Source organism: Macrobrachium rosenbergii, chromosome 11 (assembly GCF_040412425.1).
Source record: "Macrobrachium rosenbergii isolate ZJJX-2024 chromosome 11, ASM4041242v1, whole genome shotgun sequence".
Lineage (NCBI taxonomy): Eukaryota > Metazoa > Arthropoda > Malacostraca > Decapoda > Palaemonidae > Macrobrachium > Macrobrachium rosenbergii.
In genome coordinates, this window is record NC_089751.1 from 38,281,894 (window position 1) to 38,308,116 (window position 26,223).

Consider the following 26,223-nt stretch of genomic DNA (forward strand, 5'->3'; position numbering starts at 1 on the left):
GGCGCTTGGAGCCTGAAGGGAAAAGCTTCCTAAATGAAGAGGAGTGTATGAAGAGGAGTGTCTCACACTCATTCCTGGCATCCATGAGAGGAGAACTGAAAATGCCACTGGGGCCTTCTGTTCAGAGAAGACTCCCCCGAACTAGACAAGAGCTGATGCACGTCCGAGACACCTTTCCAGCGACTGTCTCTTGACGCAACCTAGGATATGACAGGTTGGCCTGAAGGGGCAACTGCTCATGGGCAGACCCCACTGACCTCCCTTGGGCTGGTTACCAGTATGCCTCCTCCCTCGTTCAGGGGAGTATGGCAGTAAATGATGTCTAGGAGAATCAGCGGGATGAGCCGCCACCTCCTCCACTAGCATTTCATTTTCACTTTTCTTATCAAACTTACCCATAAGGAGACGCATCGATGCCCCTAACTGGGCCACTATACCTGCCACTATGTTCAATCTCTGGTCGAACTCATTTTCAACGCTGGCGAAGTGATTGGGTTCGGAAGTGGGGGAGCCAGGAGGAGAAGTAGGTAGTCTAGGAGAGTGAACTGACACAGGAGATACAAGAATAATAGGAGAAGAGACAACAGGAATATCCTTATCACTAGATTTAGGAGTCGTCTGACTACCTAACTTTTTGCCAGCTTTAGCAGCCGCCTTCCTTTTTCGATCTCTCTCCAATTTATCTAAATGAGAAGCCAAGGTCTTCTACTTTCGTTCGTCCCATTCCCTGCATTCGTCACAAGTTAAGATTAATAGTACAAACTTGCCCTCTGCAATCTGTGCAATGGGTATGAGTCATAAGTCAGTTTCATTAACTGGGTATTGCAGCCTTTGCTGCAGTACCAGAGACTAGAGGAGTTAAGTCAGACATACCTAACTAGCTATCAGGTCAAAATCAGTACAAAAGTAAAAAAACCAGGAATAATTACTAAACAGCAATGCTGAAAGGCTGCCATACAAAAATACTTCACCGAATGGGAAGAAAAAACAATTTTCAAAACCAAGCTGCTTAGTCAACACCGTGTTTGGACGATACAAGTGGCAGAAACAAATTGAGCTATTGGCTAGATTGTTCCTGTCTTACCCTGAAAGTGGGCAGGGTCTTGTTACCTACAAAAACAAAAGAATCGCTACCCTGGAATTCAAAATTCAAGCTGCCATTCGAGTATAAACTCTTAGCTAAGTAATTACTGGGTAAGTCACTTATATAATAATCTTTACGATGTCAAGTATTTGCATTTTCCTCTTACTTTTCCTTTCTTATGTTTAAATAATTTCTTTTAAATTCACAAAATTACTCTGCTTTATTTTAATCACCATTTTTCCACAACTACAATGCAATATTTTCAAACATAGGATTTTTCTTTCTAATACAGAACATTAATCAAAGTCTAAATAAGTCAAAGGTAGATAAACTGGTGGCCCTTTAAAAATGGTACAGTAGTACCTTGGACTTCGAACTTAATTTGTTCCAGAGGGCTGGTCGAAATGTTGATTTGTTCGAAATATTATACAAATTTCCCCATAAGAAATAAAGGGAATCAGGATAATTCGTTCCAGCCCCACCCAAAAAGTCCCCCCTTTCAACATTTCTTTTTTTATTATTAATGTGTTAAAAAGTTTAATTAAGTGTAAAGTAATAAAACAGTACGTTATACAAAGTAAAATTTTCAAAAAATTTTCTTTCCGTGTACGAGCATAAATTTGTTTGATGAAAATGGTGTGCAGCTGGCTGGGACTGAGAGAAGAGAGACAGGATCCCCTCAAGGAAACCAAAATGGTTGCTGTCGGCAAAGGTTGATAAAATCAATTTTATTCATATTTTGAGAGGATAATAAAAGGAATCGATAGTGTGTGTCTGTGTGCCTGTGTGTGTATGTTTGAGAGAGAGAGAGAGAGAGAGAGAGAGAGAGAGAGAGAGAGAGAGAGAGAGAGAGAGAGAGAGAGAGAGAGAGAGAGAGAGAGAGAGAGAGAGAGAGTAATCAGCGTCAAGCAGATGTGAAAACAATCCCTCACGCATGTATGATTGTTAACGTGTTTTTTACACTTAGATCTTGAGTGCAAGGAGATTAATTATGGCAACACATCAACTTGCTGTTGGCAAACAGCAAAATTTAAAATTATAATCCAATAAATATTACGATTTCGCAAATGAACAAGTAATAAGTAAAGAATGCAAGTAAGAAAAAGAAAGAGAGATCAAATAATATTTCACAAGGAAGTCATTTAAACAATCCAAGGCGCGCAGAAGTTGCACACAGAGCCAGCGTGATTCCTGATGTGGGGATGAGTTACTTTTACAATGCTAATCGAATGTAAGTGAAAGAAAACGGGCAAAATGTAGTGAAGTACAGCTGGGAAGTCAGAGGGAAGTGAAGACCCCCCAACTTCCACCCAATTACCCACCACCATCCTCTCCCTGTCCTCTCTACTGTCACATTCAGCGCAGTCCTGAACGCTCGCTCAAGTAAGATTTTCGGTTTTTTATTGTTACTGTAATTACATTTGATTGTTTTTATATTGTATCATTGTTAAATTTGTGAAATTCCCTTCTTTTACTTTACGTGAACAGTTACTGCTTTTATGTACATACAGGAATGTTTTTACTGTCTCTTCTCCTTCCCTCCTCAACAATATAAATGCTCCCTCCCTCTATCTCAAGTCAGCTGTGCATCACTGCATTGACATATGATTTTGTTCATCTTTTATGTTAAATTTTATTGTGAAATGCTTTATTCTTTTATTTACTTTGTTGAATATGGTTACCATTAAACTATATATTGTGCTTGCACTTCGTGTACATACCTGTACAGGAAAAAAGATGAGAGTTATTGCCTTTGTTTTTCTCGTACGACACAGTAGAACGTAGAGTACAAGTATAAACAAGACAATTGGTCGGGTCAAAGTACGAGTATTTGTTTGACAAACGACACAAATTTCCTTCAAAAATTTCGGTTGAAAAACAGAATGTTCGACATAAACGTTTGACAAACAATATACCATTGTATCTTTATAAAAGAGAATAATCCTCAATTTCTTTATAGGCTAGGACTCCTGGCCTTTTCCAAAGTAGAAAGGAGGCTAAGCTCCTACTGGTGACTTAGGAGAAATTTGGCTTCTCCCTGTCGCCTACATCACTGGTACAGCCAGCCTACAGGCTTGGCTAAGGTCTCCTGCAAGGACACCAAAGGGATATAGAATGAAACAGCATTGTTGATCAATGTTCCTTGTATGTTAAAATGTCTCTTCTCCACAGAAGCCTCAACCTTGTTCTTTCTCAACAGAAGGTTCTGATTTGCTATCTCAAGAGAAGGTTTAGGTTCGCCAACAAGTTAGCACACTGATGTGACAGGACGACCAACAGCCTTCCTCCCAACAAAAAATCATCTCGACTTTGCCTTGTCCTCCACAAATGATAACCAAGAAAGGGCTAAGAATAAAATCCACCAACATGCTGGGTCAGCGCTCTTTACCATCATGACACCTGGAAGGATGCAATGGCAATCAACAATAACTCCTACCTTGGTCAACCCAGCACAAGTAGGAACATCAATGGGGGGGGGGGGTTTCCAGCAAGGACTCCTGCTAGACTTTTCATAGTAAAAAAAAAAATCTACCCCACCACCATTGCCCACTTTTTCACTGCACCACAAAAGCCCCCACCACATCCAGTACTGAAAAATCAACCTGCACCACCCAACTGTCCCTTAACAGCAGCATCAGAAGCATGGAGTATGTGAAGAAGTTATGTTCGGTATGAGGAAGCACCATCAGAGGCGACAAAGTCCAAACACAAACCACACTCCCACCAAGGACACCTACACTGTTCTAACATATTTTTGCCTTCCATCTTACATCAGTCACCTATCTTATATGAAATCACAAGCCAAAACAAAATCCAGATAAAACATGGGGAGATCAGTAAATCATAGCAAAGTAGGCCAGCTCCAACAACCAAGTTGATAGTTCTAAATCAGCAGAGATATATTGAGTACTGGTGGCCAAAGAAGCAGGTGAAGACATTTTCATGTCAAAGACAAAAGCTTGTGTTCTCAAAAGAACATGAGCCAATTCATTGGATTTTTTCATAGCACTTCAAATAACTTGAAAATACAAATTCTTTACCGTCTATGCAGTAAATTTGGGAAGCTGTCAAGTCTGGAACCATAGTTAATAAATAAGTAACTGAAAACCTCTACCACTTACTTTTACAGTAGCTTTCCAGTACGCTCTGTAGGGTGCTGTTGTTAGTTGGTCATAAACTTCTACTTCTGCTCCTTCAGGATATTCTGTGGGAAGCGGACTTGGAGGTGGAGGAAGTCTGACCCCTGTCATCGCCACCCTTGTTTCCGGGCACCACTCTCCTTCATATCGTACAGTCACCTCATCTCCACCCATATCAATAACAGTTGCCTGAAACATGAAATCAATAAAAGTTACTTCCAAAACCAAACAAGTTAATACCTGCATAATAAGCCCCACTGTTTAACACTAATTATTCACATCATTTTACACAATTCCAAGAATAATATACTCTAATCAGAATATACATGCATTTTTATGTAATTTCCCAACATTTTGCATCAATTTTTCCACCACAAAACTTAGATATCTTCCCTTTCAGGTTTTCGGGTAGAATAAACAAAATTAATTATAAATATACTACTGCATACAGTATTCAATGCAAATACAGTCTACATAAAAAAAATTCTTGCAAAAGGTATGCTGGAATCTCGTAATTCTCACTAGTATTTTTAAAATTAGGTTTGGCTTTTGCAGAGTTACGAGGTAAATAGAGATTTTATCATTCTTCCATCTCATGCATTTTCTGGCCTCTCACTCTCCCCCCCCCAAAAAAAAGTTTAGATTTCAAAATTTTATATGTGCAGTATTTGCCATCATCTCAGCAGAACTAACAGTAGACTCAAATGGCACCAAAATAATAAAGATTCAACAAACTATAGTTGACTACTAATATTGCCTATTAGATGAATACCACACAAGGTAACTCTCATTTATTGGCTATTATCCCCCACACAGTTCACATGATGCATACACAGAAATACTAGAGGCTCCAAACAAAATGCTACAGACAAAATGCTCACACGCACTATCACGCATGTGTACACTGGGAGTCTTAACATACCAGGAACAACTGAAGTGTATGCACGATGATATTCAAACAACTTGTCATGAAACCCACCTGTATACAGTCGACCCCCCTTGTATTTGCGAGGATGCATACCAATACCCCCAGAGAATAGCGAAAATCCGCATATACTTAAAACCCCTCTAAAAATGTTTATAACTGCCTATTTTGAAGTTTAAAACACCAGAAACCTTCTAAAAATGCTTATAAATGAATACTTTAATAGTTTTACCACAAAAAGTGCATTTAATCACGAAAACATGAAAATAGCGTAATTTGTGAATATTTCTTTATGAAAAATACCACGAATAGGCAAATTTTCCGCAAATAACATGTATCTTCCACAGAGAAATCAGCGAACTGGTGAAGCCATGAATCCGGATCCACGGATAGGAGGGTGTCCACTGTAACATCATAGCAACCTTTCATGCGTGAACACTACACAGTATGCAAGCATACAATACAGAGATCACACATGTGCATATCAGTTCTTTACTAACCAGGCACCACCCAAGAGCCTGCACAAGCAAGTGCATCCAGACACTCATGACACCTAGTAGTATTGCAAAGCAGTGACCTGCAGCACAAGAACCTTCTGTTTATATATGCCCAGCAAGATGATAGGGATAACTGTTCTCTGTATACCTCCGCAGATATATATACAGACGAATTCAAACCAGTTGTTATGTCTTGGAAGAAATGGGGAAACAGTGGTTCACCAGCTCTCCCAGAGAACCCAGTGTCAACGAAGTGAAATCCCTCATGCAACTATGCAAATGTCACCACAAACCCTAAGAGAAAGACTGAACAGACTTCTTGGGAGAAGACTTGTGACACCACATACAAAAGGAAGAATGGGCAACACATGTAGAAAGATACTATATGCTTGAATTTTTTCACCTTACTCTGTCCAATAGCCTTACTCTCTTTAGTAGACATCATGGCAGGTAACAAGTGTTGGAGTATGTCGGTGTTCAATACCAAATGCAAGAGGACCACCACAATAATCTGAACAGCATTGAGTTCCTTACTACGAACAGCCAAAAGATGGGCTACCTGGAATACTCATGGACAGAAATATCTACAAGTAAGTACTCAAGCAAAGCCTTCAACAAAGTAAGGCACTGGCAAACCACAACTACGCACCTGTCTCACCTGGAGAGAACTCAGCTTATACATCTGTGTTGGCACTGTCAGAAAGTACTTGTTAGTGTCCTCCCTTGAGGCCTCCAATACACAACGCTAAATGAAATGATCATCGTTATCAATAGCAGGAACCTGGCAACACCAGGTTCACATTCCCAATTTGCTTTTACTATATCTAGACTGTGATGTGGGGAGGTTTACCAAGAAATAACCTTCAATACCTTTGCAACTCTTGACCAGAACTCATCTTGATACTTTTGGAGTGATTTTAATGGCTCATACTAAGAACACCAGTATCCCCAGAATGAGAAATTCAATGATTACTGTGATAGGAAAGAGGAATAATGCCTACATAATTCTCTTCAAAACGTTAAAGGAGAAGGATGAGTCAGCAACTAGTTTTAGTTCACTGAGCAGTGCATCATGAGGTAGCTCATTTCTTTTCATAAGTCACTCTTTAAACCACTTCCACCTTTTTCTCTTCATGTTTGCCTGTTTTGTCTCACAAGATAAGTTGCAGCAACCATTCCCAGTGCTAATGTCATCTCTTCAAAGAAGGTGCCATGCTTGAAGTGAATGAAATCTTCATTAAGGCTAAGAGCATTAGATGATCAGAGCAGATAACTGAAATAGTATGGTTAAGAATCTTATATGAGAGAGAGAGAGAGAGAGAGAGAGAGAGAGAGAGAGAGAGAGAGAGAGAGAGAGAGAGAGAGAGAGAGAGAGAGAGAGACTCCTTGCTTCCTTCTTCTCCTCATGCATAAGGACTGTGGTCTCGAACCAAGGCCACCACAGTCTAGGTGTGAAAAAGGGTCGAGAAGCATTGAAGCTGCAAATGCAAAGCTTTCAGCTATCTGACAGAGATGAGAATATACTTAGGACTGTGGTCTTGTGACAAGGTTACCACAGTCTAGAGTGAATTAGGGTCAATAAGCACTGAAGCCATAAGTGAAAAGCTTTCTGCTATCTGACAGAGATGAGAATATACTTAGGATTGTAGTCTTGTAACAAGATTACCAGTATAAGAGTGCAATAGGGTCGATAAGTGTTGAAGTGGTAAGTGAAAAGCTTTCAGCTATCTGAGAGATGAGAAGATTATGTCCTTCTGACGGCTGCGTCCCGTAAACTACCCAGTTCCCCAAGCAGGCTTCCCAACCCAGACCCTAGGCATTTGAATGGAAAACTAGGTCTGGGTTTGTAGTATGAAGGCACTTCCTTTCCAATGGTTCATGTTCAGACAGCCACTACTGTAGGTCTGACCTAATTCAGGGGTAAGGGGACACAGTACTACCCTGAACCTGTGCGATTCGAGTTGCGCAAATTCACAGACACACGAACTTTTCATTGGAACCTAACTAATTGTCCCACACAAGTTTTTCACAGACAGGCGAACATCTACGAATACTGAGAAACCCTGCAGAAGTGTTCATATTAATTTTTATGTAATTTATAAGTTTTCAAGCTTTTATGTGTAAATTAAATAACATTATATAATAAAAGTAATAATCTCTCTCTCTCTTTCACTGAGATGAGAGAATTTTTATGGTGTATGTTTTTATTTGTTTTGTATGATAAATAAATTTTTTACCTAATAATAAGTACTGTACTAATTTTCAAATATTAATAAGATTAATAATAACAACAACAACAATACAACTGTAATTAGAAAATTTGTATGTTACGTATTTTAAACAAACAATCTTTCCCTCATCTTTTGTTCGAAGCTCGAAGGCAAAGCTGTCAGACGTCAATTTAACATGACAAGCAGAGCGGGTCAAAGGTTTCTTACACAATTCTCTCTCTCTCTCTCTCTGGTAGTTAGGGCAACCTAAGTATTACTGTTTCTGTGTATGTCTTTAACTCTATAGTAGATAATTTTAAATTGATCTGATTTTACCTGTACCATCTACAACCTGTAAATGCACCATTTTAAAACAGAGACATAGAGCATTTCAGAACAAAGAGAAAGAGACAGAATAAAGACGTTTTTAAAAATGAGTTGAGAAGACTTCTAAAAATAGATCGGTGGAATGGGGGGGGAAGAGAGAGAGAGAGAGAGAGAGAGAGAGAGAGAGAGAGAAAAAAGACAGTATACTAATCTTCACACTCATTTTTATGTCAACCATTTATTTCTTTTTTTTTAAGGGTAATGTATTAAGCTAACTTCTAAATAAAATTACAATAACTTAATTTTGTTTAAAAGTTAGCTTAATACTAATTAAGCTAAATTTCATTCTTATGATATGTAACGTAAGACTAACTCTCTCTCTCTCTCTCTCTCTCTCTCTCTCTCTCTCTCTCTCTCTCTCTCTCTCCTCTCTCCTCTCCTCTCCTCTCCTCTCTCTCTCTCTCTCTCTCTCTCTCTCTCTCTCTCTCTCTCTCTCTCTCTCTCTCTCTCTCTCTCTCTCTCTCTCTCTCTCTCTCATTCATAGCACTCAAACATTTTTATAACATTATTTCTCTGGGCGTCTTTACCTGTACAGTAATTTAAATTGATCTAATTTTACCTGTGTCTTCTATGTAGTGTAAATGCGCTAGTATGGCAAATATTTCTAAAAAGTAGAGACATAATAACTAAGAGTTGTATTAGTCCAAGTAAAAAATACTGTTTGTTCATGAAAAAGCATTCCAGGACAAAGAGAGAGATGCAGAAAAAAGAAGTTATTAAAAAGAGGTTGAGAAGACTTCTAAAATGTATTAAGATAGCTTTTAAATGGAATTATAGTAATTTTAATTTCATTTAAAAGTTAGCTTAATAATTCGGGAGCATGATTAGGGTCATATTTAGTGTTTAAACTTTAGAAATAAACATTTATTAGCATTTTTAGAGACCATGCCAAACTTACGCAAAAATTTGCCTTGAGCGAGGGGTTCTGGAACCCAACCTCGCGTAAGTTCTGGGTATGGCTGTAAACAAAAGTGTCCAGCTGTGTTTCCCTGTCCCTAATGTTAGAAAACCTCCTAGCACTTTCCTTCAGAGATAATCGAAGAAGTCAGTCATCCAGGTAAAGAATGACGTTCCAGAACGAAGTCAAACACTAGAGGAGTGAGGACTCTAGAGTAGGCCTGCCGTAGAGAGGCCGAAACAGATCCTCGCACTAGAGATATCTGTCCTGCCAGACAGACTTGAGATACTCCCAGAATCCGGTGGGGACATGGAAGGGTACTTCCTGCAAAACTCATGTCTTCATCCAAACGCCCTTGGAGAGAGTGGATGACAGGATTGCCTGGTTCATCTCTATCCTGAATTTCGTCTTCCATTCTAAGAGAAAAAAGGAGTTGCGGGCCGTGCAGATTCGCTGACTACTATGTGGTCTCGCAGACAACCGAGGGAACTTGCAGATCCTCATCCCAACTCGAAGACCACCATGCAGACTAGCTGCCGACCCTGCGGACTCTTTGACAGTCGGCGGATGCTTGGACATTCAAGCGGACTCAATTATAACAGACTCGATAACAATACGGATAGGCCAAAGACATACGCGGAAAACACGGAAGCCTAGCACTGGCATAACTGTGGATTTGACAAACTGCGCCAAACCCCTCTGCAGTACACAGTTCTCTCAACTGTGTCCTGAGGGAAGAGATGTTGGCCTGGAGGTGAAAATAACAGGGCTGAATGCAATTGTGTGACTCCCTCAGCAGTGAGAGAGCACACGAGTTTTTTCTTCTGGAGGTTTCAAAGTAAAGAGTGGAGATCTCTTAAAAGACATCTCAATCGCCCTTACCCACACACGACTAAAAGACATCTCAATCGCCCTTACCCACACAGGACAGGACTCAAGAGACAAATCGAGGTAATGTCTCTCGACTAAAAGCTGGAAGTCTTCTATCTTCTTAACCAGTACTCCCGCTACCTAAGAAGAGGGAGCTTTCTTCATGAGGCTCTAAAATACTGGATATAAATGTCCTCATCTGCAAAGAACACGACGCTTAAACACCAACTGTCAAGGAGGGGGTGCCCGGTACTGAAAAGGGGTCCTCTCTATATGCAGACTAATGCTCTCTGTATGGTGCCCAAAAGCATGGGACTGATACTGAAGAATTGGTGCCAGGTTATCGGGAACTGGCGCTGGTCACTTGAAAAAACTGGAGTCAGGTGCTCAATCGGGAACTAGCAGTCAAGAAAGAACAACAATGCATTCTAAAAGACTGTCCGTGAGCGGGTGATAAATGTTCACAGGCAGGAGTCAAGTACTGGGTAGATATTGACACTGGAGTAGGCGCCACGCATTCTGGGATTGGCACCAGACACTCGGGAGTTGGCACCGAACTTTTGGCAACCAGTGCCGATCGGACAGAGGTAGACAGCGGGTGCTCAGGAGCAGGTGCTGAGCGCTCGGAGACTGTGACTGTTATATATCGCCGAGCAAAGAATCTCTAGTCTGTTGAAACGTAATAGGAGACGTCTCACTGTCACTACATCTCTTCAAGGGTTGGGACGCGTCATGAAAGACACCTAGAATGCCTAGTCAGGGCTAATTTTGAGTCCGATGACAACTGGTGGACACTAAAAGGGACGCCCTTTCAAAGCAGTCTGAGGGTCTTCCATTATGCGAACTGATTGACAGGTACTACCAAGGAGCTGACCTTCCCGTGGGCAAACCCCACCAACCTCCTTTGGACTTTCGGTACATCTTCTTCCTTCCATCTAGGAGAGTCAGGAGCACTTTGGAGCCACTGGACGCTTGGAAGTTGCTGGGCGCTCGCATGCTGGGCATCTAAGAGCACTGGAAGAGTGTTTTGGCGCCAAATACTGGCACTCCACAACTGAAGTTCAGGAGACAAGCACTGTGAACTTCCAAACCGGAATCTAAATCACTAAAGCACATTCTTTCGGATGCCTTTTCAATGGTTGTCTGCGAGGCCTGGGACCAGACGACAGGCTCAACTGAGGGAAGCAACTACCCAGGGGCAAACCTCCTTGGACTGCCTTGGACCGCAAGTACGACTTCTAGGTTTAGGGGAGCAGGATAGTGACCTTTGGTCTAGGAGATCCGACAGGCCGGATAGTCACTTCATCCCCTACATTTATGGCAAGATGTCTTTCCAGTGGCTCTATGTTACAACCTGGGACCATACAACAGGTTCGACTGAGGGGGTAACTACCCAGGCGACTTCCTATCAGCCTCCATTGGACTTTCAGTATGACTTCTCCCAGGTTCAGGGGAGTATGACAGTGACATAGGTCTAGGAAAACCGACGGGCCAGTAAATCACCTACTCCACTGCACAACACTACACTATCACAAGGTTAACTTCTGTTAACCCATACACAAGACTGGCAAAGGCACGGGAAGGAAGCAAGGGAGCCAGGCGTGGGAGAAGATAAGAGGGCTAGTAGCTAGAGAGAAAAAATTAATGTGGGAAGAGTTGGCGCCAGACGATCGGGAGCTGGCACTGGGCATTCCCAGGGTGTAGATGGTGCCAGGTTAGTTAGTAGCTCAGGAAACTAGTAAGAGCTTCTTGGTGCTCAGCACTGATTCTCAGCTGTCGAGAAAGTATTTATCCAAAATCCCATTGCCAAATTAAGTAATTTCTCTCCTTACTACGTTCTGCCCTTACACTTTTTCAGTTCTCTGCAGAGGAAAGTGTAATAAGTAAATGTTCTAAATCAATTATTTACAGACAATTATTTTGAAGTACACAAAGTACCATCACACAAAATATATCTTAATTCCTTATCAAACATTATTTGAGACTTGCCAATATGTATTCGCGACCAAAAACATCAGTTCAGTAGCGAACACAATATTTTCGTTATAATACGCTACTCCGTAAAGGAGAGATAATCAATTTATTGCAATATCACTGTAGCGAAATATGACAAACTTGAATCAGATCTTAATAACAAAATAAAATACTGATCCTGAAGGCTGTAGGCTTGAAGGCTACTCGAAATCAGCAGCATTTCATCGAAATCCAGTTACCCAACCGGCAAATAATAAACAATGCTGCTGCTGCAGACACCCAACGTTTACACCAAGCACAGCAGAAAGAGAATGGGGTTGTATGCGAAGTCGTTCCTAGTATTCCCGTTAGTGGGCATGGATTGGTCACCTACACTAAGCAACCGGAGCGCTACCGCAGATTTTAAAATTTAAGCTGCTGCACCAGTGGAAAGTATAGCTATGTAATTACTTGATAAGTTACTTATAAGAAAATTTGAGTGACATTTTGTTTGAAATAATGCATGGCCATTTAGTTCCAAATTTTGTACACATCCAGTTTCATATCCATGAAAAAATTATTTATCTAATAAAATGCCTGCAAAACTGAGAGGGCTGTAGATCAGTATTCAAGTCACAATGGTATCTGAGGAACCAAAAAATGATGCTTCACCTGCTTGTCACAAACTAGTTTGTCTGGTCCCAGATTCCCATTGGTGCTTTATACTACTGATAAATCTATAAATTCAGAGGGGGAGCTCCATTACAAGAAAAGGTGCCTTGATTTTATTTGGTTAATATTGTGAATAATCCTGCTATTGAGTCAGGTTGATTGTTGAAGTCGAATTTGAATACAATAGCTTGTCAATGCCACCTCATTGCACTTTCCCTATCTAGAGATTGCACTGACCCTGTCCAGTACGGGGAGCCTTAAACAACAGAGGATTTTTTTTTGTTTTAATAAAGAAAATATTTTGACATCTAAGCATTTTTAGTCAGTGGTTCTGGATTTTCTCTGATTTTGCACATCTGGTGGGATCTAGGAACAAAGTCACACGATTAACTATGAAAAATGTTCATTTCTATCATTTATATAGTCAAGACCCCTCATGCAGAGGACTCTTTGTTCCTAGCATTCACCGTTTGAATTTAAAGGATCCTTTCTAATTGAAATCTAGTTTCCATTGGTCACTTCTACAAGAAAGCATATTGGCAGATGGAAACACTGCTTAAACAACCATTTCTCATGTTGCCAATGCTTGCTAAATTTTCAATGAGGAAACACAACAAAACAAAAAATTACCCATAGCTTTGAGGCTTTCTTAACATTGAAAGCCTCCAGTTATGTCCTTTAACTATAATTAACTGACATAAAATCTGAGTTATCTAGCCAAGCACTTGGGAAACTGGTCATTCAGCACTTGAGACTGTATGACAGCAAACAGAGGAGCTGGAGTAGTGGAACAGCAAGATAAAGAGAGCCAGAAAATAATGGAGATAGGCAAGGTTCTACAGGTGGCACTGTGAGAAACTCCAACTGTGGAAGACACTGTGAAGTACTAATATAGTAGAGGCAGTCCCCGGTTATCGGCGGGGGTTCCGTTACAACGGGGCGACGATAAGCGAAATCACCGTTAAGTTGATTTTCACTGCTCTGTTTATTGGTGCCAATAACCGGAGATCAGCACCTCTGTTATTTATGGATCAGTGCCAATACCCAATTATCAGCACCAATACGCAGACAACCGCAATTTTCGACGCCAAAAATTGCCAGTTTTCTTTACAAGACAAGCGCCGTAAAACCCATCACCGATAACCGGGGACTGCCTGTATACGTAATGGAAAAAGGCAATAGTTGCAGTATAAACTGAAGACTTAAATAGCCTACGTGTACTGAATAAATAGCAGCATTAACATGAAATATGCACTAGAAAATGGCTGTAGAAATATACGTGGATCATGAAAATGCAAAATATATTCTTTGTGATAACTTAAAAACCTGTATGGAATATACTTAAAAAACTGTATGGAATATAAGTACACAGCTAGGCTTGGGCGGGCTACTTGATGTGGTATGCCAATGCAATGGTTTAGCTATAAAAATATCTGACAGGTAATCTGACTAAGCAATACTTACCCTGGTTATATACCTTGTTAAGTATTTTCAATGCAGTTCCTTTAAAGAACAGCAGAAGCAGCATTTAAAACCATCAGCAAATAACAGTGAATAGCCTTACACTGTACTGTATATGCTAGTACAGCTACCATTCTCATACCTAGATTTGGTATTGTCAGGAATCAGCGTCACTGCATATCATGAGTCATAAGATATTTAGAAGCAAAGCAAATTATCCGTAATTGGATACCACTGATTACAAGTACAGTACTTCACCACTAGGTGGTACACACAAAGCCTAGCCATATTGCTAATGCTAAGTGACGACATCAAACTCCATTGTATTTTTGTCATTTTTTACCTCTTGCTTCATATTAACTACTATTTAACCATCAACAAAAGAACAGATAGGGTTTTAAAACACTGAACATGCTGAGAAAAACTTTATCATTTTCTCTCTTCAAATAGGAGAATTGTAGCTAAGACCAAATTTCTAAGCTGGCAAAAACAATTAGAGGTGCCTCTCAGAATTCTACAGAATTCTGAATAGTAATTTCATCACAATAAATGACTGGTATTAACAGTCACCGATAAACATTTATCAATATTGTATAGTAAAGTTACTGTTCTTCATTCACTAAACCACAAATTTTATATGAACACTTCTGGCTTTGATTTGGAGAATCCATTTCAAAGGCAGGTTCTTGTTTTCTTCTTAATACAATTTCTAAATATTGGCATTTGTGCTGTTCATAAGTCTCCTAATATATGCTTAATATAAAGTGCATACTAAAATCTATTGCAAATTTGTTACCGAGATATTCACTTATGAACACTGTATTGCTACCCACTCGGACTTTTTCAAAGTTTTCTGTTTCGACATCCATATCAGCAGGGATCCTAATCAACTTCTGATTAGGATGACTAGCATATTTTCAATGTCTTTTGGTATTTTCATCAGGAAATGTGGCTAACCTATGTGGGAAATGCCGAAACCTGATTGGTTCTTTTGTTGAAAGTTTCCCCAATTAAATGGGATTTGGAAATCAAAGAGTAGCTTGACAAAATCATCTTCAGTTCTCAGTTATGGAGTCTTTGGTGTAAACACACAACTCTTGTTCATTGGATTATTTTGGATGTACTGCAAAGTTTCACAGAAAATTTTTCAATGGTTGTTTGGACATTTCTGGCATCCACTTTGGTAGACCCCTTATAAGTTATCCTATAAGTTATCCTATTATTCTGGGGGACCACAGTGGGAGACATGTTTTTGGATATGGGAAAATACATAATGAATGAAATACAGGGATATACTCTATTCCCATGATGTTTCTGCAAGTTCTCATTCTGATTAGGCTATGGGTTACAAAAGGTTTTTAGTGACACCATACACTAGGTAAGTAAAGACCTGGTGGCCTAGGCTATGTTATGGGGAGGGAAGGTCAGGGTTGAGGCCTCCCTGAACAGGTAAGGGCTCATTTCCTAGGTTAGGTGGATTGGGCACAGGTGAGTTAGGCTCTAACCCTATTATCTAAACTTATAGTGCCCTAGGTTAGATTAGGTGGGGGGAGGGGTGAAGAGCCTTTCAGGGTAAAGGCCCAACGTTCTACAAAAAGCTAGAATAAACTCATATATATATATATATATTTTATATCTATACACAATTTGTATTTTTCTGCACAAAAAAAAACCAGTTTACTACTTTGGTCCCCACAATTGTAGGATATAGCCTAGCCTAAGGGGAGGGGTCAGGTATCTCTCAAGTTACTAGCAAATTTGCTACTAATAATTGTCAAAAAAGTTCAAACACTCCCTAGAACATAGAAAAATCACATTTTCAGGTTCGGAATACAATTATTGCCCAAAGTAAAAATTTACTATCTGGGAAACTGCCAACTCTAACATTACCGAACTAGGCTAGGTTAGTTTACTTATAAATTTCGCATTGAATATCCTAGTCAGACAGATCCAAGCCTATACAGAAGTCTCTTTTTATCGTAATGATTAAAGCATGGTGTCGTTTATGGTCACAGTTTGATATATGCATATCGCCCCGCGTCAAAATTAGCGTTCAGCCTTGGGATTAAAACTTGATGAGCAGACACACAAAATTCCAAGAGCCAAAGTAATGTCCTTGTTACCACAACCACACAGGCTAGGCTACAGCGTCACTAGGTCCTAAAGTAACGCCATCTTTCCCTCCTTTCCCTTTAAACGTGTTAAAAATAATATACTTTCTGGCTCACGAACAACGGGAGCCAGCTAGCCCGAGCATTTACGATGAACGACCGTTCGAAATGCAACACCCAACAACATCGGTCATTTCCAAAGTACCTCGAAATTATGACATACAACATATATTTCATCCAACCCTTCTAAAAGATGACCGTTTAACCCTTTACAGGAAACGCTGTGAGCGGAGATATATTAAAAGACAGGGCATGTCAAAGGGCATGTCATCATTTTGTTTACATTTTCATCTGGTCAGCTGGACTTTATCGACATCACTACACGGCATTTACAATGCTTATTGTGGCAGCACTACATGTCAAACGGGTAGAGAAACAAAGCAGCCACAGCTACGTAACACATAAAAGTTGTGGGTTCGCAACATAAGATAAAAATACCTTATAATAGGCGCCATGAGGGCCCAAGACTTCGACATACAGCTCGTCCATCTTGATACCGGCTGGGAATTATGGGAGTAAGGCGTATTCTGGAGCGAGAAAAACTTCTCGTTCTTGGTTCTCACACAACAACCAACTAATTACCATGTTTTTTCTTCTCTGATAAGCCACATCTATTTATTTAATCATTATTAATAAACTATGATCATTTATGACACCTAACTTCGATTTTATCAATTACTAGATCATCATTTTGACAAATATCAAAGAGGATCATTTACGGATGTAGTACAAGAATATGACTAACTAAACTTCCACCAATCATTGCAGGGTCTTCAGGCAGTTTTGACCAATCAGAAACTTCAAGCCTCGCTATAATAACTTAAGGCCGCGTTCGCTGTAATTCAATGTGTAATTCTCACCATCGTATGCAGTAGTTTTGTTTAGAACGTAAAAAAGAGTAAGTACACCCACTTCCGTAGATGCATCATGAAGCGTGATCTTTATTAAGTGAATAGTTTTATTAACGAAATTGTAAAGCATACTTGATTCACTGTCAAACGTGCTTTAAGTTTTTGGTTTTGGTCCACATTAATAAAAACTCACCTACATTCACACCACTCACCTCACATAATCGAATGAATTATAATGCTCTGTGAGCAAGAGCTTGTACAGGCATTAGGCCATCTTAAACACAAAGAAGAGAAAGAAGCAATTTAGAGGCTTCATGTTCATCCCCTGCGTTTATCTGGCTGCCGGTCTGCTTACCATACATCATAGGTCTATCAAACATACTCTGCTTTAGGCCTACTTGTCAATTATAGCTTCTAACCTTCTTGAATAATGTGGCATTCTTTATCATGATTCATTAGGATTTTGAACTAGCTGTTTAATTATAGAATCTTCTTGAATATCTAATTTCTACATCTCTTTGGCTCCATGGCCAGTTATTTTGTTATCATATCTTTCAAATTTAATATCGGAAGCCTACCTATCGGCATTAGCTCGATCTATCAGAGTGCTCCCATTATTTGTCAGTTACAAGTTTTAGTTTTCATATAAAAACAGTTTGATGTGCTTTTTTAATTATTTTTAAATTCATTGTTAGTTTCGCGCGAGCGTGCGCGTGCGTGTGTGTGTGTGTGTGTGTGTGTGTGTGTGGGTTTGTGTTGGGTGGGGAGAGGGGTTAATTCATTGAGTAGCCAATTCTCGGTTTCTTTTGATCAAAAGTGTCATATACTGTATGTCACATATGTAAGTGCAAGATATGCAACGCCGCAGTGCAAGATACCTTACGTGACTAGAGCGGGAAATTCTCTTACGGTGAACGTGTTCAGTACGGTGAACGTGTTCAGTTCGTAGGTATTGCACAATATTGCAGTGTATATAAGTGCAACAATGTTATTCTCATGTTTAGTATGGAATCCTATATGAACTACCTCACAGACTACGATTCTGTAAGTTCTTCTATATGTAGTAGGATATGATGCCTTATTATCTTAGCTTCGATGCTCATATATTATTATGTATATTGTGTCATTTATACTCTTATGTATACACTGTATCATCTTCGTCACTTTGTGACAGTCCGTGTCTCGCGCCACAACAGAAGATTGCTTTTGTATCATCCTACATCCAGGATATTCAGCGACGAGAATGGAATTAATACTAACAACCGATCATTTCACCCAAACAGGTATTCACAATAACAAATGGAAGGTAGTAATATCTAACTACCATAAACATAACAAAAAGCCCTTTCTTCCTTTTTTTGGGCATCCAACGCGTAGTCATACTTTCGGTAGTATTTTGGTATAACAGGCGTTTAAAATATTTTAGTAGCATATTCTTTACCCGTATGCACGTCAGAATACTTGTTTTTTATTCAGGTTTTTAATGGATAGCCTCTGAAGCCCTTGGGCGCAAGCAGATAGCGTGAAGATTTATTAATTATTTATTAAACATCGTAACTTCCTCGGTGAATACTTTGGTGGATCATAATTGAAACTTGCAGATGTCTGTTATTATAATTGTATAGTTAAGTACAAGCACTTTTAAATCATCCACATTCAAATATTTTGTTTCTAAAGTTACGATTCTAAGGTAGCCATGCCCTATATTCAGGGCACTTAGTATTCATGGAAAATTTCCGCTCTTGCTCGTCGTGAGAGACTGACCAATATGGCAATGTTTCACTTATTTCGTTTTAATATTACATAAATTTTGGGAGTGATATCTGAGGTCTTTTCACCCTCTTTGATAAACTAACGCTTCCAGCGCTTTACTCTTAGAATTTCATCTCATTTGGCCATCACACATTTCTGCGCTTAGCTCTTACGCTGTCCTCCCCTTTACCTATCACTTTTGACATTTCCTGGAATGCTACGCCTTCCCTTCTTTAATTCGTGAATTGAATTCCAACCGTTGGACAAGATACATTGAGGGCCATCTCCTCTGTAACTTTTGTTTTCCCTCTCAATTTATTGGTTGCACATTTTGTAAACAACCGACACCTATAACTCTCCCAGCGAGGTGGAAGGCCAGCCACAATATGGCAGCCATTAGGAAGGGTAGTACCGTTAGTGCACCTCATGCAATGTACTGTATGTAATACAATTAACGTTCTTTGCAGCGTGCCTTCGGCCCCTAGCTCCGATCACTTTCGCTCCTTTTACTGTACCTCCTTTCGTATTCTTTTTCTTCCATCTTACTTTCCACCCTCTCCTAACAATTGATTCACAGTGCAACCTGATTCATATTGAAACTGCGAGGTTTTCCTACTGTTACACCTTTCAAGCCTTTTACTTTCAATTTCCTTTTTCAGCGATGAATGACCTCATATGTCCCAGTGCTTGGCCTTTGGCCTAAATTCTATATTCACTTCGTTTCAATTCAGCCATGGAAGCCGTTTCCATTGGTACGGAAACGAGGCTATTGGCTAATTAAAAGTCCTCTGTGTCTGCCAGTCTCCAATGGGTTACATACCACTTGTGCACATTTCGAATGTCCTTTTAAAACATGCAAAGCCGACGACCTGATGTGACCTGAGTTTATCTAAATGAATCCCTGTCCACGTTCTTTGTCGAATTTATGTTTCCCACAGAGTGTGGAAGATTCAATGATTCATTCTTGCTCTCAAGAAAAATTACAAGCCAAAACTAACACCAAATGTATACACAGTCGTTTCAGCAATGCTCAACAGTCTCAACAACCTCCGTATCATTGAAATTTAGGCTTTAAATTTATACACATTGTGAAATTCATGTCATTTTAGGTATAAGTCAATTTCAGCTCTCAATTTCAATGTATTATTAACTACTTATAAAGTAACATCAGCTTCAGGGACTATTACGACCAAATTCTTTAATAAAAAGGGACTTTATTACAGAAATCTAAGACAACTGCACAAGGGAATAGCGCTTGCATTCTCAAGAGCACTGGCATATGTAGACATTAGTTCGTCTAAACTTACGGGACTTAGATCCAGACAGGTTGTGTGTGCCACTTCTACCATATATGCTTTTGTTTGTAAAGAGAAATCTTTTACCTGCTTTTTTTTTTTTTTACTTTGATCTGACAGTAAGACGGGAGACAGAGACTTAATCATATTTGCTTATTCATTTAAATCATTTCATTTGGTGTCTGTTATGCTCAAGTATCTTATAGCCTACATATCAACGACGAGTTACACACACACACACACACACACACACACACACACACACACACACACACACACACACACACACATATATATATATATATATATATATATATATATATATATATATATATATATATATATATATATATATATATATGTAAACCACAAATGCGAAAAATAAATTATCTATTAGAAAGAGGCCAATAGAGTAAGCAGTTCATGTGTTCACAAGGCGCCAACTAACTGGATTGAAACAGGAGAAACGTCTTTAACAAGAGGATGTAAACCAATAGGAACTTCATATCAGAATTCGTAATTCATTATATACTCGTTTCAATCATACAATTCACATTGAGCAGTATTATATTTCATTGTGGCTGACCTTTTAGGAAAGAAAACGAAACCGTTTCCTTAAAACTATTCAAAGAGAAATGATTTTATGGCAGACTCTTATAAATTATAATTAAACCTAATATAAAAGTTATCACAATTTATCTTTGGGCAATGGGTAAGAGAGGATAAGTAAAGCAAATGAACACCATTACTGGTTATGAAATGTGTCAGTCCTATAATATGGAAGTAAAGAGTAAAATTAAATGATACATGGATTGAAATTTGTATCTGACTATTCAATGGACCTTGATGTGAATATCGTGCGAAATGAGGCACTGCCCTTCATAGGTCAGTTTCCTCTGTAAGGATGGCTGTTTATTGGTGATGGAAGTGGCTGTAAGTTATATTCTGTAAACATATTGACAATACGAAACTTGCATATAGTTGAGAGAGAGAGAGAGATTCTGGAGGAATGTAAAAAAACCATCCTCTTGAAGAATGATTGAAATAATTTTAGAAAAAGACACTGCATTCATGCAACCCTAAAATGGTCTAAGAGAGAGTTCCTGATTTATTTGGGCAATTTAGGATGAGGGTATAAGGAGTATCAGGAGTAAAGAAGCAGTGATGCGTGGGATTAAGCCGAGAAGAAGAAGGGACGTAGTCAGACAGACACACTCGGCCACCAACCTCCCCAACTGACAATAAATTATTGTATTATTTTTTCGTCCTTAGGGAAGGCAGCTCTTCACCCCTGTGTTGAAGCCCCTCTACTGGGGATGCTTCTTGACCTGGCAAGAGCCCTGCCTCCGTCGTGGGGATGCAGTCCCATAGGAGGACCTCCCTGCCGTGGGGTGTACTGGCTTCATGGGGAGGGGCTAGACCCCCTCCCTGGAAGATGTCCTCCCTAAAAAGACGCAACCACTACCCTCATGGAAAGACCCTCTTGAGGAGATGCATCCCGGCCTGCAGGTGCCCTGCCTCCCTCCTGGGAACTGCCCAAAGGAAGGCATTCCTCAGTGGGGGATCCCTTGCTTCCTCAAGAAATATATCCCACGGGAAGGGTCTCCCGACCAGCCCGTGCGTTAGATGTCGTAACTGACTCATTTTTACAAAATTCTACATGGAGAATGGAAGTTATACTTCTAAATGTCAAGTGTCAGTCTGAAAGAATCTGCAGCATTCAAGTGAGGCTCCCGAGTTCCGGAAGCTTGCTTAATGTTTGTGGTTCGAGACCCTTGGTTAGGCCCCAGATGGGTCTTTTTCTTCCAGTGGAAATGAATGTTTCACAAAAATATGAAGGAAAATTCGTGGTTTCAGATTTAATGACCTGCTTCCTCATCTTTCTCATAGTCATAGAGAGAGAGAGAGTGAGAGAGAGAGCGCGCGCGCTGTTTATTGAAGGTTTCGAAGCATATTTATATGAAAAGTTCCGAGGCAATTAATTTCTGCGAAATCTGAACTGGAAAATGAAGAGCGTCTGCATGCTTGTGATGATAAAAGATTGGGGTTTCCCATTACTCGTATTTCAAAAGGAAAAGCACGTGCATTATAAATTGAAACAATCTTGATGAAGCTTTACAAAGAAATACCAAAACCCACTTTGCGAATTCCAACGAACTCCTATTGAGTCTTTGGAGATCACGAATTTTGCTGGAAACTTTCCACATTTTTCCTTGCGGAAATCTTCAGGGCTCAGGTTTAAAATTTTGTGTAAAATTTTAACCAGACAGTCTTGAGCCTTTTTAATTTTCTGTAGAAAAAACTATTGTGCCGGCTTTGTATGTCAGTCCGCACTTTTTTATGTCCGCACTTTTTCTGTTCGCCCTCAGATCTTAAAAACTACTGAGGCTAGAGGGCTGTAAATTGGTATGTAGATCATCCACCCTCCCATCATCAAACATACTAAATTGCAGCCCTCTAGCCTCAGCAGTCTTCATTTTATTTAAGTTGAAAGTTAGCCATGATCGTGCGTCTGGCAACGGTATAGGACAGGCCACCACCAGGCGATGGTTAAAGTATCTTGGGCCGCGGCGTACAGAAAACTCGATTGCGCCAAAGAAACTTCGGCGCATTTTTTACTTGTTTAATATAGTGGACACAAGCCTCTCTTTATTATCACAGGCAGGGAGATGGTTTTCAGTTTCCAGTTAAGATTTTGGAGAACTTATTGATTATCCTGGAACCTCTCTGAGAAAAATCCTTCGAAACCTTTAATAAAGCACAGTAAATCTCTCTCTCTCTCTCTCTCTCTCTCTCTCTCTCTCTCTCTCTCTCTCTCTCTGCGACCGCAAGAATCTTACAGTAGCCTTTAACTAAGTTCAAATCTCAATTTTCTTATTTTTGTGAGACTTCTATTTGAAGAATAAGACCCATTAGAAGCCGATCTAAAGTTTTTGATTGATTAACGAAACACGCTTCCAGAACTCTGGAGCCTCTTTTGGGGGCTGAAGTCTTCCAAGACGCAGATTTCTTCAGACTGGTGCATTGCCTTAAAATATAATTTAAGTTGTTTACGGACGTATATAATTGTTTGGTTCAAAATGTATTGCCTATTATTCGTTTAGAGAAAGATGAACCAATGCATGAACAGCTGAACATAAGACTTACAAAGACTCCGGTAAACAAAGAACAAACTTGTTATGTAAATGTCATTTTAAAATCACAGGCACATATTTGCGTGGAAAACGTAACTATTATTTCGAACACTGTTAACAATAACGTGTTAATATCTAATTCAATATGATACGATTTACAGATGCTAAGGTTTTTCTATGGATTGCACGGGAAATTTCCGTGGAGTAATACAGATGGGTTTTCAAAGGCGTTGACTTGTCTCCATATGTCACTTAATTTTAACGTGAAAATCCTGTGATCTAACATTATTGTCATCCGAAAACTTTGATCCTCTCCCGTTAGATAAAGGATACGCATGCATGTCCTGCATTAACCACAAACTCTCAGAAGCTACTAGGACCCGATACTACAGTATATATATATATATATATATATATATATATATATATATATATATATATATACATACATATATATATATGTATATATATGTATATATATATATATATATATATATATATATATATATATATATATATAAACTTTATCACTTACACAATTGTTCCGTGCATTAATACAATTACTAACAGGACCTCACCGAAACTGGATGGTATTTAGCAGACTTATTAAAAAAAAATTACAAACTTTCCAGGGCTAACAGTCCTCATTGTCAAGTATCCGTAGAATCTACGGATACTTGAAAACGAGACTATTAGTCCTGGAAAGTTTGTAATTTTTTTTAATAAATAACTCCGCTAGTTAACATCCAGTTTCAGTGAGGTCCTATTAGTATGTATATATATATATATATATATATATATATATATATATATATATATATATATATATAAAATTTTCAATATGTTGATGAGAAATTTGGCTAAAGGATTTTCGTGACACTTGTTTTATATTGTGCTTGTATGCTTAAGTTTTTCATAACTAACGAAGAGGCGGCTGAGAATTTGAATGCCATCGGCTTCATGTGCATTTCCCCGTACACAAATGAAGACACGTGTGCGTGTCACGAGAGTTAGGCAGAGAGGAACAGACATCGTGTGTATGGGCTGATAATAAGACGATAGTATGCAGTTCCAAGCGAGTCAAACACCTGAGAAATTAGTTCATATGCTAGAAATGAATCCTAGATTCGAAGGCAATTTATCTTGAAGCTAGGTTAAAACGCATTTAAATATAAATTGTCACTTACATTATTATTCATGTAGAATGGAGTAATTTTATTATAATTTTTGTGGTACATAATACACTTATTTATTGTCAATTGTGGGAGGTTGGGCGTCGGGAGCAATGGCCCAAGTACCGCCTGCCCCCGGCTATGCCAATGGTTGAGAGAGAGAGAGAGAGAGAGAGAGAGCTCGTCATTCATCGCTGTTTATTACCTCTTCCTTCCAGTTTTCAATACCACTTACAGATGCTACTTTATCACCAGTGAAAATTCTTTCAACCCTATAAATGGCGAAAAGTAACCAATTAGATAACTTATACAGAAACTTTACTTCAGAATCGATAGCCTAGGAATCGGTAGCCTAGTCTAGTAGCGCTCCATCGTTCTTTGCGCGCAAGCGTCTACTTTGTTTACACAATGGAAGTTTCTCGGAAGTGTTTGGTGGCAAGTTTGCTCAGTAAAAAATGATCGAAGTGCAGACGAAAATAATGAGAGGAAGTTTGGTGCGCAGAAAGAAAACAATCAACGAATTACTTTATTAACCAAATTATAGAGCAGCTACGGTCAATTAAGTTTCAATTTGCAATGCAATAGTTTACTTGTTTATGGTTACGAGCGATGAAGATGATAATGAAACATGGTGTTCGTAGGTCCTGTTAATGTTGCTAGTGAGACTTTGTTTCCTCCGTCTCCCAGACTGTCAGTGCGTAATGGAAAGTAAACTACCTTCCTTTGTCGAAGAATATTGATCTACCACTGAACTAAAAAGATGTGGGAAACTAATAAACTACAGCCTAACTACTTACTTACAAACTAACAAATTATACGTACGTGTGTGTGTGTGTGTTTGTGGATGTGCATGTGCATATGTGTAATTTTCTTAATGCATCAAGCAACCTGGACATCACTTTCCTCTTTCATCTTTCAGCTTGTGCATGTATACACACACAAACACACATATATATAACAGTATATATGTGTGTGTGTTTGTGTGTGTATACATGCACAAGCTGAAAGATGAAAGAGGAAAGTGGTTTCTAGGTTGCTTGATGCATTAAGAAAACGAGGCAATAGGCGGAAGTTCTGAAAGGGTGATATTTTGGAAGTAAAAAAAGAAGGTAATTTTTTGTACCGTGCTTGGCGTAGAAAAGGCTGAAAAATAAAAATGAAAGCGGCGAGAAGAATCTCTCATGAAGAAATTGCTTGTAACAGAATATGTCGATGCGAGTGTTTTCGGTTTTGCTAAAAAGGAGGGAATGATGAGAAGAAAACTAATGGGAGTTGCGGAAATGAAGGCTGCGAATGAAAGGAGAAACATTTTCATTCACAAACAGATCTGGCGTGGGACTGGTTATTCGTGGAAACTAAAGTATGTGACAGAATGAGCACCGAGGTAAAGGGCTCTTGGAATGAACGAAGAAATGATGATGATGGTAGAAAAAAAGTTGCAGAGATTAAGGGAATTTGGAAATTCAAGCAAGTCTATAAAGAGAAATCTGCAAGTGAATGTTAGCAAGAGTGAGATTATGGCAGAACTGCAAGCTGGACGGTGGACTGACGAATAATGACAAAACGGATTATGACAAAACAAGAGAAAATGTGAGTCACAGAGCATGTGAAGCCAGGGTGAAAGCAGTTCTAATTAGGCTAGAGTTAAAGGTCTGGTATTCACGATTAGTTTACCTGTCAGTTCAACTGCGACAGTTCGACGGATGAGCGGCCGCATGAAAAGAGTAGAACTGTCGGTCGGACTGTCAACT

At 39.3% G+C, this 26,223-nt stretch overlaps 1 protein-coding gene across 2 annotated transcripts in view; it reads right to left on the minus strand.

Moving 5' to 3' along the window:
* Window positions 1-16,842, minus strand: part of LOC136843333 (RNA-binding protein FXR1-like) — a 94,138-nt gene extending 77,296 nt beyond the window's left edge. For both annotated transcript variants that reach the window (XM_067111620.1, XM_067111619.1), the window contains exons 1-2: window positions 16,707-16,842; window positions 4,207-4,413 (exon numbers count right to left, since the gene is read on the minus strand). In XM_067111620.1, the coding sequence (XP_066967721.1) occupies window positions 4,207-4,413; window positions 16,707-16,757 (258 nt within the window). In that variant the 5' untranslated portion in view covers window positions 16,758-16,842. The remainder of the gene's footprint in view (window positions 1-4,206; window positions 4,414-16,706) is intronic.
* Window positions 16,843-26,223: the final 9,381 nt, after the last annotated feature.